Source organism: Pseudonaja textilis, chromosome 2 (assembly GCF_049901715.1).
Source record: "Pseudonaja textilis isolate UNSWEBS1 chromosome 2, rPseTex1.2, whole genome shotgun sequence".
NCBI classification, from domain to species: Eukaryota; Metazoa; Chordata; class Lepidosauria; order Squamata; family Elapidae; genus Pseudonaja; species Pseudonaja textilis.
In genome coordinates this window covers 79869397-79885240 of record NC_141991.1, presented here as the reverse complement: position 1 = coordinate 79885240, position 15844 = coordinate 79869397, and the positions used below count along the sequence as shown (strand labels likewise).

Sequence of the window (15844 nt, the reverse complement as noted above, 5' to 3'; positions counted from 1 at the left end):
AATCATGTCTAGGCTATATATAACGCCATACAGGTCAAAATATTACTCTGCTAATAGTGATGATAATATGTTTAAACTCTATAATGATTTTTTAAATGTGGAAGATCTAATACAGTCTTTGGAACCAAGATGCTCTTCAAAATAGCCTTGGTTAGCTTGGTGCATGTTGGCCAGCATGTTACAAGCATAATCTGTTTTCCTCCAAGCACAATCACACTATTTTATGTAAACTGGAATATCTAATATAGTAGCTACCTTATAGCCAATGCACTCCTGGCTTCTTCCAGTTGTAGACTTTAGGGCTATTCTGCCATCTAACATAAGATGGCAACATTCTGTTTGTTGCTGAAAACAAATTATTTAGGCAGATATATTCAATTCCAATTCTCTCCTGTTTATTTTGTTGTGATATACACACTGGAATTAACGCCATACATTTTTGCACTTATCTGTAAAATATCTCACAGGTAGATTTTTTAAAAAGTTATGTGTAAATTGACCTTTAAGGAATTTGTCACAGGCAACGTCACCTAGCAATGTGCATGAATGATGAAGGTAACTAAAGCAATCCAACTAAGACAGACAGCTTCAACTGCCATCGTTAATTTTATCTAAAGAAAATGAATGCTAACCTGATTAATGCCTTAAGAAATGTAGTTGGAGCTATTATTTCCTACCCTGTATATTGAATCTCATAGTTTCACATTCCAAAACACAGTTTTGCAGATAATTTATGACTTAGGATATATAATTATGAAGTAGAGGGTTTATTATATCTTATTGTCTTTCCAACCTGAATGGGACAATTCTTCAAATCATGAATTGTAGTTTAATTAGTGAATGTGAAGCAAAGCAAAGGGCTTCATAGTCATGAGCTGAAAAGAGCAAAGGCTGCTGGGAAGACAACTGAGGCTAATGCAATCCTGATGACGTTAACTATTATTATTGGATTTAATTAATTCAATTAATTTAGATTTAATTTAATTTAATGCAGCACTGTTTAGCCTGATACCTAAAGGGGCTGAAATTACAATTTTCATAAATTTGAAGCACTTTGGCCAAAAACCAATGCTAGCTGGTAATTCAGAAAGAATAGCTTGGAAAGATCTCCAAAGACAATCTGCTGGATCAATCCATTTTTAATTGATCCTTGGGGAGGGTTTCCCAACACTGTACTCTTCATATACCATAAACAATTTTGGAAATAAATTTGAAAGCATTAAGTTCAAGGACTCCTGGATTTTTTACCTTACTAATGAATACAATATAAACTTCCATAACTTAGAAATCTACAGATAAGAAACTATCACATTTTGTAAATAATTCTTTTTTCTAGTGGTCAATGTGAACTAGAAAGTCATTCTGAAATTAGACCTCAGTATGTGGTCCTTTATGCAGGCAAAATCCAGTTTGGCTCAAATCACTCAAGTCCATCAAAAGAGGATATATAATTAGAAAGTAGATACATAAATTAAACTTACGGGTTTTTCTTGCTGAATCTTCAATGAAGAGAGATGAAATGTCCTCATCTACCCCCACTTCATTTTTAGCAATGCAAGTATAGGCACCTGTATCTTCATATCGAACACTTTTGATATGAAGTTCACTTCCATTTGCTGCAGCACCACCAAAAGAAATGCATAAAGAGTTGGAAATGCAAAAGGTTGCAGAACCTGAACAATTGCCAGGATCCTCTCCTGAGCATATTACTTTGCTGGAGAGCTCTGATGAAATCAAAGAGATTATAGACCGGTCTCAAAATGATTCGGTTGTCCAATATTTTTTGAGGTGAGATGGCCTACAGAAGGAAAATTCTGAATATCCTGCAGATATCCACACTGATATCTTTTGTCAGAATAAGGAAAGGACAATTGAAAAATCTATCTATAGAGTTAACATTTCTGAACTTCTATGAATCCTTTTTTTTAAATTGCATTTTTACAGGTATGCTGTCATTTTGAGTATGTGTAAAAATGGCAATTATGGGGGAATTGTGAAATTTGATTGAAATATACTTTGTATTTTATTTTTCCCTTTTATGGGCAATCTTTGGCCCTCAAGTAATATGCAGACCACAGAGGCCTGTTGTAGATACTACAGCTCCATCCCTGAACCTCCTGGTAATTCTCCAACTGTTTAATGAGCAGACTTTGCTTGAAAGTATTCAAGAAATTGAAATTGCTAGAGGAAGATATTAGGGCAGTACCATGTTCCACTATAATAGCACCTCTGGCAATGGAAAGTCCTCCTCCCCTCATTTATTCTTTGCTTTCTTTATATTACAATATTTGTAAATCATCTCAATCCTGCAAGTTTGTGAATGATATACAGGCAAGTTAAAAAAACTGCTTACAAAAATACAGCAAGAAAAACCTAATATAATAAGAATGCTTGTTCACAATCAGTCAAAGCTGATATTGGAATTGATTCTAGATGTAATATTCTAATGCTATGTCATTTCTCTTTTGCTTTAGGTTACTACTTTCCAACTACTTATACCTCTTTCTTTGGTTAAGATTGATCTCCTGAGCATACCCATCAGTGGTGGGATTCAAATTTTTTTACTACTGGTTCTGTGGGCATGGCTTGTTGGGTGTGGTGTGGCTTGGTGGGCATGGCAGGGAAGGACACTTCAAATTCCCCATTCCCTCCCCACCCCACTAACCTACTTTCCAGGTCCATTGTCCTGTGCAGGGGAACAAAACGAGACCCAGCCAATCAGTGGGACTCAGGAGGCAGAGAATAGATGGAGTCAGGGCCAGTCAGAGGAAGTATTTATTGGTTCTCCAAACTACTCAAAATTTTCACTACCGGTTCTCCAGAACTGGTCTGAACCTGCTGAATACCACCTCTGATATCCGTGTAGTTTTCTTTGTACTGTTATGCAAGGGGTTTGCTATGTTGTTCTTCCAGATTTTTTCCCAACTTCCCAATGATGTTTAGAAATCAGGTATTCCTTAATGGTTTCCGATCCAAATAAAATGATTGACTTCTGAAAAGGATAGCTAGGTGTGTCCATCAGTGGAAACATTCTACTGCTCTTTAGTATATTGCTGAAAACTCTACTGACTCTATTCAAAATGGTTAATTTGCAATGATCAGCAACAGAATCACTCAACTGATAATGGATGAAAAGAATTGAATACTGTCTTCATTCTCTAGCAAAAGAGAAGTGCCTAATATACATAGAACCATTTAAAAAAGAGCTTCAATAAATCAACCAACAATATTGGCCCAGGTATAGGTTATATGAATAGCACAAAGGCAAAGTAATATCTAAATGATGTAAGATCACATATTAGTAAAAATAATTTAAAGAAAAATTCTTGAGACTCTGCCAATGATAGATAAAACTCACATTCTTTTTACCCTTACCTAAAATAAGAAGCTGCTTGGATAATTTTGATGTGATAGCCATGCCATTCTTTAGCCAGGACATTTTGGGATTTGGAATGCCTTCTGCATGGCATTTGAGGCTTGCTGATACTCCTGGTTCTTGTGCCTGACTTTCAGGATAGACACGAATCACTGGTGGCACTATGAGAAGAAAAAATAGGAACTGATGACTTCAAATTACATTAAATTAAGCTTTGCAGCTCTTAGAACATCAGCTACTGTATGCAAAGCCAATTCAAGTGATTTGTATAATTGCATGTTTTTTTCCAAGGGATGGGTTGCTTCTAACCTGGGCAATGATGAGTAAAAAAACTAAGCACTGGATGTGAAGCTCTTCATTTCTTGTGATTTATATTTTAAAGTTCCACGCACATGGAGCACACTGTTTTTGTATTAACTTAATCATCCACCCACCCATCCACTCACCTGATCATCCATCCATCACCCACTCACATCCATTCATCTATCCATCCACCCATCCAATTTATATTATCACCGGTTACAGAAAACAAATGACTCTAGGATTAACAACCACATGATTCACTTAATAACTGTAGTAATTGCCTGAGAAGTGTTACAAAAATATCATAACTCACAACTCATAACTCACTTAACAACTGACTTGCTTAGCAATGGAAATGTGGGCTCAATTGTGGTTTCTTTTTTCTCTCTCTCTTCCTCCCTCCCTCTCTCCCTCTGTTTCTCTTTTCTTTCTCTCTCTCTCCTAATTTTAAATGAAATCACTGTCTGAACAAATGAAAGCTCTCTTTTCACCAGTTTTGTGCTTTTGATTGCAAGTGCAGATGCCTTTGTAATAAAAATAAGCCAATAATCAATGCTAAGACAGTTTAAATTAATATATTATACATAGTATATTTGGACATTATTAAATTATGAAGCTGGTGTTTAAAAAATAATTCTTTTCTGGGCAGCACACTTAATATAAATCTAATTATGTTTTACCTCAAAGACTTGAAAAGAACCTACCTCTTGCCAGATGGAATTAAACCATCCTGAGTTCTGGTATTAAAAACTGGAAGCAAATGCTATTATTGTTCAAATCAGCATAATGTAATGAAATGAAAAATAAAAACAAGCTATCTGTCAAAACATTAGAATATTCTACATTTTGTTGCTGGTTGCAAAGTCTAACATGAGATATTATCAACCGTTAAATCCCGTATATGAGTATTTAACATATCCAGGCTTCAAAAATCTGAATGGCTATTGGATGGCAGCAAAGTATTTGAGTTTTGTACCATTTTCCCACTATTTAATTGATTGATTTTTTTCCATTATGTGCCATCAAGTCTTTGTCAACACTTAACAACCACACAGAAACCACCTAAATGCAACTCAAACCTGGTAACCCAATTACTTTGTCAGTCCAACTATTTTGCTTATTTTAGAGGGGGAATCATTCTGAAACATTTCATGGAGGGGAATATTAATTCACAATCACTGTGCTGAAGGAAGGAAGGAAGGAAGGAAGGAAGGAAGGAAGGAAGGAAGGAAGGAAGGAAGGAAGGAAGGAAGGAAGGAAAGAAGGAAGGAAGGAAGGAAGGTCCTACTGCTTCACTGCTAAAGGTAACACTTGCCAAACTGGACAGAAATTTTTGCTGCCCCATCGTGTTTAGTAAATTGCTTTTCCTTGTTCATCAAATAGAGCTGTGAAACTTCAGAAGCTGCTTAATCTCACTCCTAGTTTCCAAAAGTCCTAGTACTTTTGGATGAAAAACCATTAATTTGGACTTGTGTCAAGCTCTATCTAGGATTTTTCTTAGTGAGTCATCCCCAAGTTCTAGCTCTTTTCTGATCTCAGATATCTCCTTTCCTGTTTACTTCCAAATTAGTCTTTTTATAAATCTATTCATCCTATTTATGATTACATATGCACAAAACATAACAAGTCATATTTTTAATCACAGGAATATATGCCGGGTCCAGACTGTTTAGGAATTCAATATAAGTACAAGCATTTTGAATTAAATACCTCAAATTCATTTAAACCTTGGTATATTCTGCTTAGTGTATTGTTAACCAAGTTGGCATTTCTTTCAATGTTTTAAGGGCTGTCCTGTGTATAACATATCATATTAATACAATTGGCAAAGTATGAATCTCTGTTGTCATCGTTTTGACATATTTGTGCCCAAAGTAAGAAAATAACTGATTTTGAGGTCACTTACTTTCTAATGGAAAAAAAAACCCCGGATCTAATGTACCCCCAAGCTATCTATCTTTTAATTAGCTGAAATGGATGGTACTTCTAATAGATGTATCCTCAGGCTGAATTAATTGAATTAATTATATGCATCCTCAGGCTGAATTAATTGAAACCAGTATCAGGCAACCAGAACAGAAAAATTCTGGATACATATATATAGGACATGTTCTTATGGGGTTATCAAGGTCGAAGTAGATATGGAAAATATTTTGGAATTGTACTGAAAATTGTTCATAACAAATATCTGATTTCCAGTATTTAACTATTAGTAAATATTTTATCTAAACAACTCTACTGGATAGCAATTCAAAGATGCAACAATGGCCATTGGACACTGCCACAAACTTGACCCTATATAGTAATTATCTTCCACCTGAATTTATAGTGGGACCTAGTTTTTACACGGTGAAAAGAAAACAGCTTGACAGCTGATTTACCACAACATAAAACCAAAGAGACTTTCCTGTAGCTGTTTATAGTCTGGGCAACAGAAAGAGGAAAAAGAATATTATCATTGATTATAGTATAAACAGAAATCAGATTTCATACACAGCGGTGATTGGAATTCTTTCAATATAGCTTCTTTGCTTTTCTACAATAACTAAAAGTTTGCGCATTCTTATATCCCTCTTGTCTATTTCAATCCTGCTTTCTGGTGAAAAGCTGCAGAATCATCTACTATGACTCAAACCCAGTGTGGGATGTGAACAAATCTTGTTCAGTCTTTTTTGTTTTGTTTATCTTACTGCAGCTAAACCCTACATACAGAGCAAGTTATGCTGTACAACATGAGGATGGAGAGTTGGGATTAACAATCTATGGCCTGTTCAAGCTCAGAATTTCAGAGTAAGCCCAAGATTTCAACATTCTCAACTGGAAATTCTCTAAAAATATTGAAGGACTGTTTCATTCACGAGCCATTGCAGGAATCAACTGAATAGGTCCAGGTCTCCTTCATAAAAGAATGGCAGCTTCTAAACTTTGTCAATTGCTTACAAGATAATAGGTATAAGTAAAAAAAAACATAGTTATGAATACATGGATATAAGAAAAATAAAAGAAAATAAAAGAAACAATAGGACAAAGACGGTAGGCACATTGGTGCGCTTATGCATGGCCCTACAGACCTCTTAGGAAAGGGGTGAGGTCAATAGTAGACAGTCTAAGGTTAAAGTTTTGGGGGTTTGGGGAAGGAACTTTAATGAGAACTGAAGCGAACATGGCAATGGAGTCTCAGATACAGTTGCCATCCTAATTCCAAACTTCCTGTCTGATCAGCTGGGATCAAGTCCAGAGCAAATGTTACAGACTGTGAAGAGTAGGTGTGACATCTGAGGAGCCACATACAACTCCACATCATCCTCTTTATGGCCTCATAACCTCAGAATGTGCAGCCTGAATCTTCCATTCCCATTTTTTAAGGAAAGTTTAAAAAGAAAGATATAGCTCTTTTTTTGAAAAAAACACCAAAATCTAAAACCACAGGCCATTTTCTCACTACGGGAAATTTAAGATTCAAAATGGTATCTTGAACTTCTGAGAAGGCATCCATTTTACTCCTTAAAAAACCCAAACTTTCTCCAGTAGGGGAAAAAAAATCAGTCTGAAAATTTTATCTTTGCTCAGTCTGGACATGTACTTCAAGGGAAACAAAGATATAAAGTAAAAGGGTGAGAATTATGCTTGTTCATTCATTCTATGCAACTCATACTTTTGTTTCTTCAAAAATTGATTATGCTGAAGAACTCTCCCTTCTCAACCCCAAACTGATAATAATAGAAACTGAAAAGTAACCTGAGAAAAAACCAAAAGAATTGAAATATCCACCCACTTTCACTTTCCACATATAATCTTTGGGATGTTTAAAATGTTTAAAACATATTCAGTATTTCTATCCATAATGAAATTTGTGTAAACATGGGAAATCTATTAGCAAAAACTGCACCAATAACCTTTGTGTTCAATACAGAACCTTCACAAAATATCAGTGATATTCTCTTGTTATTTAGTGAAACAAATATACAACTTGCTTACCAAAATGATAATGGGGTAATAATTCTTTGCCCTATGCAAAGATAAGTACAAGACAAGAGAATGAAGATTTTTTTAAGAATAGCTATTTGGAAGGACTCATTTTAAATTCCAGGAAATGAATACAAAAGCTGTTCAAAAGAAAACTTAAATTTTCTTCCTATTTTGCAGGGAAAGGAATCATAATAATATTTTTAATCGGTGCTGGTTCTTTGTGATAAGTATTCCTAGATATATAAATCTACCTGGATTGATGTAAAGTTTCATGTCTTATTCAAGTTTTTTCTGTGAATTTTTCTCAGTATTAATTAACGTAGCAGATGATTTACTAAAGCTGAACTTCTAAATCTGCCACCGAATTAAATTCAAACTGTCATTGACATATATCTCTATTTTGATCTCTAAGACATTGTAAGTACATTATCTGCAAATAGATTAATTATATGATATATTTTTCTATTCAGACCTTAAATATTCTTGAATGGCCTAATATCTGTGCTCTTACACAGAAAAAAACCATTTAGAAGTTGATCTATTTAGCATAAAATGTTATATCTAATATTCACAGATACAATACATCTCAACCAGGGGTGTCAAATTCAATTTCATTGAGGGCCACACCAGGGTTGTGTTTGACCTTGAGGGGGGTCGGCATGGCCAGGGTAAGCATGGCCAACTTGATATCACTTGTGCTGGGGGTGCCTGAGATGGCCCAAGTGTTCTGCCAAAGAAAACGGGCTCCTGATCTCAGTTTTTGGCTGTGATGGTCTCCTGCAATTCTTTGCCAGCGAAAATGGAGGTCAAAAGGGCCATGTGCAGCCCTCATGAGCACAATTTTTGCTGGGATGGTCTCCTGCAACCTTATGCCAGCAAAAATAGAGCTAGGGAGGGCTGCACGCAGCCTTTTCAAGCTTCATTTTCTCTGGCAGAGGCACCAAGTGCTGGTCCTTCTCTGTTTCCAGGGTGGTCCTGTACACCAGATCTAATCACCCTGCGGGCCAGATCCAGGCCTTGAGTTTGATACCCCTACTCTATATTTTAGAAACAAAAACAGATTGATTCAAATAAATAATAAATATATTTACACTAAAAAAGTAGTGTCTTTTTATTTTCAATTATAACTGATTGGAGTTAGAATCAATAAATATCTTACAACCATAAAACCCTGAGATAGCCTATCATAGTGGTTTCACCTTAAACATTTTATGTCTCTCACAGTAATTGGCAAAGTCTTAGTATAGTTTGAGATATGCTATGGAGTAATTTAACTCCATAACATATTTCAAACTGTACTAAGACTTTGAGTATCACAATATTTCCTTTGGCATAAGCAACATTATGCAGAGCCCAACTCAGCCAGTTAAGTTGAATAGCAAGAGACTCAAGACCAATGAAGATATTTTTTGCACAGTGATAATATTGCAATGTATGTTGTGATATTCTCCAGTTTAGGAAACTTGAGGTTTAGTCAATTTATAGAGAATTATTTATTTATCTAAATTTATTGGCAGCCCAATTCCAGTGGATGTTATACCCTCCACTATTAAACATTTTGCATGTGTCCCCACTGTTAGGGACAGAATATCTAACAAACTAGGTTTTAATCAGATTCACCAGATCTTTTTGTATATCTTTATACTTCTCTTGACATATAAAAGTCCATTGGGGACTGAATCATATTCTTTAGGATTTGGAAGCAATGCCTACAGAGTAAAACATGAGTACTTAAGGCTTTAGTCCAAGGCAATATAAAAACATAACATCATCACATCATATGTGACAGCAATGGCATTTTTTTAAAAAAAGCCAAGACAGTCCTAGTCTGCATTAAAAGAGGGATAGAATCAAGGCCACATGAAATGTTAATACTGCTTTATAATGCCTTGGTAAGACCACACTTGGAATACTGCAAGCAATATTCTGTTATTATTTGTCCTGTCACTATAGTAGCTGTGGATTGAGAACTGTGGAATATGCTTGTAGCTCAATGTGCTTAGCACAGGACATGAACTATAGACACTGCTCCTTGACAAGTGCCTTAAACAAGTTGGACCAGCAAAAGCTTCCTTAATCAAGGAGAGATCCAATGTAGAACTAAGGAGAAGTTTTCTGACAGTGAGAACAATTAATCAGTGGAACAGCTTCTCTCCAGGTACTCCATCCCTGGAAGTTTTCAAAAATAGACTAAACAACCACTTATCTGGGATGGTATAGTGTCTCCTGCTTGGTCAGGGTATGTGGATTAGATGGTGTCCAAGATCCCTTCCAAGTCTTTATTGTATACTATTCTAATATTCAAGAATATAATAAGACAAATGAAGACTTTAAACTTCTGCTATTCAGGAACTTCTCAAGAGATTATACCGGATTGAATCTTCAAATCCCTTAAACCAGTTAGGTCTGTGTTGAAGTTTTTGAATAGCTTATTTGAGCTGCAGACCAGTGGTCACTAACTGGTGGGCCGGGGACCACTGGTGGGCCATAAGAAAATTGTGGTGGTCTGCAGAGTAGAGCCATGTGAGCTAAAACTGGAAGGTAAGACCAATGGCAGGGAAGGGAAAGTTGGTCCCATATTCCAGAGCTGCAGTAGTCACAAGACTGGCCCTTTGGTCATCCCAGAGCAGCTCCTCCAGTCCATGGCAGGCCGGTGCACCTGGTTGGAGGAGCACCAACATTAGCAAGCCACCATCAGTCAAAATTCATATTAGTGGTCTGTGGGATTTAAAATTATGAGTTTGGTGGTCTCTGAGGTCCAAAAGGTTGGTTACCCCTGTTCCAAACCATCATCGCTCACACCTGTTTTCAATGGTCCCATCTCACTGGAGTTTGCCAGAAACAAGGTCATCTTATATGTTGCTTCAAATGTATTATCTAATTCTGCCAAAATGAGACCATTAAATTAAAACTATTTTTTATGTCTAGCAACAATGGTACCATTTCAAAGTTAAGATATGTTTATTTTCCAAGCGACATAGATTGACACTGAAAAAGCATCACTGTACTCTATGCAGCATGGGGCAAAACCTAGTACAACCTAAGTATACCCTTTAATAATTAAAATTAAACGATTTATATATTCAGTGTTTATAGCCATCCATCTCAACCAAGTGAGTCTGGGTTGGTTACAATTCTAATGTAATCCTGTATTATGTGTTTAAGCTTTGCATAGGAACGTGCACCATGCATACAAGAGAAAAAGGCACACAACATCTATCTAAATCCAATTTGTTAATTTAAATTAAAGCTAAAACTACCAGCACTACAGAATGTTTTAAAAAGAAAAAGTGAAAAAACATAGGATGTCTGCACTGTGTAATTAGTCAGCTAAATATATACGAGACACATTTACAATCTGAGTTTAATCTTTGATCACACACACAAATTAACCTTGTTAACTTCAGTAGAATTATATCTGTCCTGAAGGAATGTGCTGAAAAATGTATTGTTTTCCTTGTTGTAGTGCATTTCTGAAAAGATCAAAAGCTTATGTGTTTCTGAAAATGGGAGAAGTCCAATAAAAGCCATCATGTTAATTCATTTTTCTCTAAGGGGCTACAAGGTTGGTCTAATAAGCCATTTCAGAAAGTACACATTTATTGATCAGCTAAGACTATGTAAGATTATAGCTGCTGTTAAAATATTCTGCCTTTCCATTTTATATTAAAATAAAAATAGGCTTCCCTTCTGTTGACAAGCATTGTGAAAATGTTATTTACCATTTTGAGTTTTACATATTGTAGGTTTCAGTAAATTTGAAAAGCAGGCTGAACTCATGAAAGACAAAAGAGGTTTATGACTTTTCAAATGCTTTCCAATTTAACAGGGCATACGATTTTCCAGAGGATTGGGCTAGGGTTCATAAAAACAGTAAACAAAATAAAAAAAGAACTGCCTTGGCATCTCCGAACACAACACATTTAAAGTTTTTTGAGATAGCACTATTTCAAAAATGACTGAAGTAGCAGTTTACTTGGAGCTAGGTAGATTTTGCAGAAGTAGTATTCTCAATCTGATTGATATTCCCTAATGAGTCTCGACTTTGAAAGTGGTTCTGACCTGTTCTGGTTAAAGAAAAGCCTGTTCGGAGAGAAGGCAAAATTATAAACAGCAGAAATTTAATTTAAATGGCATGGATATTCTAAAATAACTGAGTTGATCTTTAAACATGATTGAAAGATCTCATTTAGTCATTCCGACTAGAAATTCTCAGAGTTGTAGAATCTCATAGGTGCTTTTTTCTTTAAAAAGTAACTGGACTTTTTTTTTTCCCTTGAGGAGGAAAAAGAAAATGTTTCATTTCTCACCCAAGAAGTTTCCTCAGTTCTGATGATGAGGAGATGAAAAGATAAGTTTTCTTAGGATGGGGGGAGTGGGAGGAAATGGAAGGATTGTATGTATTTGCAGTCATCTGGTTGTTTGCACTCTCTGAGAGTTGTGGAGGGGACTTGGGAGTTTATCTGTGCCCTCAGAGTCACCTGAATCAGGGTACAATTAGTTGTAGAATCTTCTTGGAACTTCTGCAAGAGCTGTGTTGTAAACTGGAGATAGGTGGGATTTTATTCCTCTCACTCCAGAGTGGTGTTCAATTCTAACATAGATGGATTCTTTTACCCCTCTTTTTTCCTTTTGAAGAAAAAAAGCACCTTTAAGACTATGGCTTGGATGACTGAGAATCTCCACAGACAGTTGTAGAATGCATTCTCTTAGAGTGATTTCTAGAATGTTCCTCAGTTTAACAAATCCATTTCATCCTGCAAATTATTTGGAAATAATAGTGAAATTTCTGGTCCTTTTGATTTCAGAGAGTAAAACCCAGTTCATCTGGAACTGAAATGATCTCATACATGTATAGAAAATCTGAATTGGGAGCTGATCATGTGGGTAGTTCAACCTACTGGACATTTGGATTTATTTTATCTGTGAAATTATCAGCTGCAACTGCACAGCTAAGATATATTTTGTCATTCATTAAAGAATGCTTTATGTGTACAGAATTTTACTAACCAGGCTGGCAATATGCATATTGACCTTGGCAAGTCAATAATCAAGAACTGTCTGAAAGAATATATGCCAGATTAGTTAAACAGAGGTTTTTTTCCCTGAAGAAAAAAAGATTCAATTACTTGGTAAATTAATATGAATGGAATTCAATATATTAATGGCATTATGCTCAGGAATGATTCCTAATACACCCAATAAGTAATTAATTTCAGGACATATTATATTTTCTAATAGCATGTGAATTAAATCAACTTTTTTATGGAAGACCTCTATAAAAATGGATAAACTCTTCCAGAATTTTGTTCATATGAACAATATTATTAGGATTGCAAAATTATACATGGATGGTAACATACTGAGGTCAAATTGTAACAGTTCTTAATATAGAATAAATACAGGTAGCTTGGAAATTGCTAAAGAGCTAATTAATTTCTTCAAGTAATTCACTGTTAGAATAAAATATACTCATTCACATATTTGAGCCCTGAGTCTACAGATATTTTGAATGATACTGGAGTTTGAAGGCTGATACATTTTTAGTGCTGCTGTGAGCTATACTAGTTCATCAGTAGCACTAGTGGTGTGTGGGATAGCAAAGGACTCTAACTCCTGTTCTGTTCAACATATTTACAGTATATGTGACTTAAATGAAGAGTAGAAAATAATTATCACATTTGAAGATGACCCAAAGATGGGTGTGTGTGTGGGAAAACACTTTAGAGAAGTATTCCTCAACCTTCAACAACTTTAAGTATGGACTTCATTTCCCAGAATTCCCCATACAAGATGAATTTCAGCATAGGCAATTACAAACCTAATATTTGGGTAAGAATATTTGGGTAAGAAAAATCAAATGCACGAGCATAAGAAGGTCAAGGCAGCAGTGGCAGCAATGACTTTCTAACAACTTGGAATGGGTAATTTAAAAAAAACAATTAAAAATAAATTGTAGACAAACACATTTACAAGATCATAAGTTGAAAAACAGAATTCAGAGTTACTTGAATATTTTTTCCTGATTATTTATATAAACAATACAATACCTTTCCTATGCCCAAGAATCATGCAGGAAATCTGCAAAAACATGTTACTTATGATGTAATCATTGCAACAACAATAATAAAGTTGATATTGTACGTAGGGGTGCATTGGTGTGAAGGGAAACATAAACAAGAACTAGACACTAGGGGGTGAGTACCATATTTTGTATTGTTATCCATGCTTGACTTTATCCCTTAGGTCCTGATGTCAAACTGTCCAATTCTTGCCTTGGGAGTATGAATCAAATTTCTTTTACATATATTTTTTTCATTAATTGAATGTTACATTCACATATCATATATTCATTAATTAATGTCTTCCCCAGGACAGGAAGATCAACTCCATAGGAAGACGAAAATTCCAATGAATCAGGGAGGCACCTGAATGTTATCTCATTGCTTCAGACTTTAAAAATGTTTCAACCATTGCCTTTGTTACAATTCTTGCATATTTCTGTCAAGGTGATCTTCCTTACTCTCCACAATTAATCACTTGTCTCAGAGTATAGATTTGTTACTATCATAGCTTAACCCCAATTGAAGCAATACAATCTAAATTTCTGAGAACTGTGTCTGAGGCTAAATAGATCCAATTTCTAACATGCTCTCTGCAAGTGCCCTTATATAATTACAATGTAATTTCAGGAAATTTTAACACTGCTTGTCTTTGCAGTTTTAAAGAAAACCATTACTCATGTGAGATGTTAAACACACTATTTGGTTAGGAGTTATTAGATGAACATAGGTTTAATATCTCCTGACAGTCTTTAAGGTGATGATTATTTTGGAACTAACTTTATCCTACACTTTTCCTCCTTCAAACTATCTGAAATCTGAATAGATTTGAATTTGTACATGCCTGTATATTTGGTAAGTTTTCATGAACACAATGCAGAAGAAGTTATCTTAAAAGCATTAAAACTACCTCCTACATATCAACACTTGATTCTGTATTCTTTATTTATTCTCTATTTGGAAACTCTGAAAAAATATTTTTAATAAAAGAACAAACTAGAGCTTGTGCTTAGTGATTAATTCTCAATGTACTAACAGTGTTTTCTCCATTCTAATGCATATGGTTTACAGTTTTAGATGTATTTATTAAGGAAAATAGTTAAAATGAGCAATGAATGTAATTAGGAATAAATACAAACAGTCCATATTTGGGGACACACCTATAAGACCACAAGAGCTGTTGACACCTGACAATATAAAGCCTTTGGGAATATGATCCAAGGTTTAGTTTCTTCCAACACTGAGAATTTGGCATTTTGAATTATCCATATTATTTCTGAAGGAACTGTTCCAAAGCCATAGCAATAGCACTTAAACTTATATACCACTTAAAGTGCTTTGTAGCCCTCTCTAAGCAGTTTACAGTGTCAGCATATTGCCCCCAACAATCTGGGTCCTCATTTTACTGACCTCAGAAAGATGGAAGGCTGAGTCAACCATGAGTTGGTGAGACTTAAACTGCTGAACTGCTGGCAGCCGGCAGTCAGCAGAAGTCACCTATATTATTGCATTCTAACCACTGCACCACCACGGCAAATGTTAAGAACCCTCATCAGTGGTATAAGTAGGCAATTCTAAGTGTGATATTATTGGTTTAGGATTAATGAAGTTTAGTTAGCCATATATGTTTCTACACAATATAGACCAGACAGTTTGTCATATTAATCTTGTTCAAGTTTGCATTTAAAACTTATTTGGCACCAACAAGCATTCTTCATAATTGAATGTTAGTAATAACCTGACCCAACCACGTGGCTTAAATGGTAGGCTTTTACACTCCTTCCACTCCTCTTTTTCCCTCTTATACTTTGCATTAAAAGAGTACATAGAAATTCATAAGTAGACTGCTAATCCTATAAAAGGCAGAGATGGAGGTAGGCAGGGAGATAGGCAGATGGAGGGAAGTAGAAGCAAATGCTACAGTTATAAATATGGGTAGGCTGCCAAGTACTCAAATACTGATCATGTAACTCTAAGAATTGGTCCTAACTATCATTCATTCAGTGCTGTTGTAACTCTGAACAGTTGTTGAACAGCAAGGATCACCTGCACTATTTCATTGCAATAAAGAGGTTATCCAACATGGAATTTAAGTTGTGCTTACATTTTCACAATACAGTTGTTATTATATATA

General features: G+C 35.3%; 1 protein-coding gene across 3 annotated transcripts in view; it reads right to left on the bottom strand.

Annotated features, from left to right (window-relative positions):
- The window catches only part of FSTL4 (follistatin like 4), a 459349-nt gene that overhangs the window by 18441 nt on the left and 425064 nt on the right, over positions 1-15844 (bottom strand). For all 3 annotated transcript variants that reach the window (XM_087924402.1, XM_087924399.1, XM_087924401.1), the window contains exons 9-10: positions 3376-3537; positions 1482-1616 (exon numbers count right to left, since the gene is read on the bottom strand). In XM_087924402.1, the coding sequence (XP_087780528.1) occupies positions 1482-1616; positions 3376-3537 (297 nt within the window). The remainder of the gene's footprint in view (positions 1-1481; positions 1617-3375; positions 3538-15844) is intronic.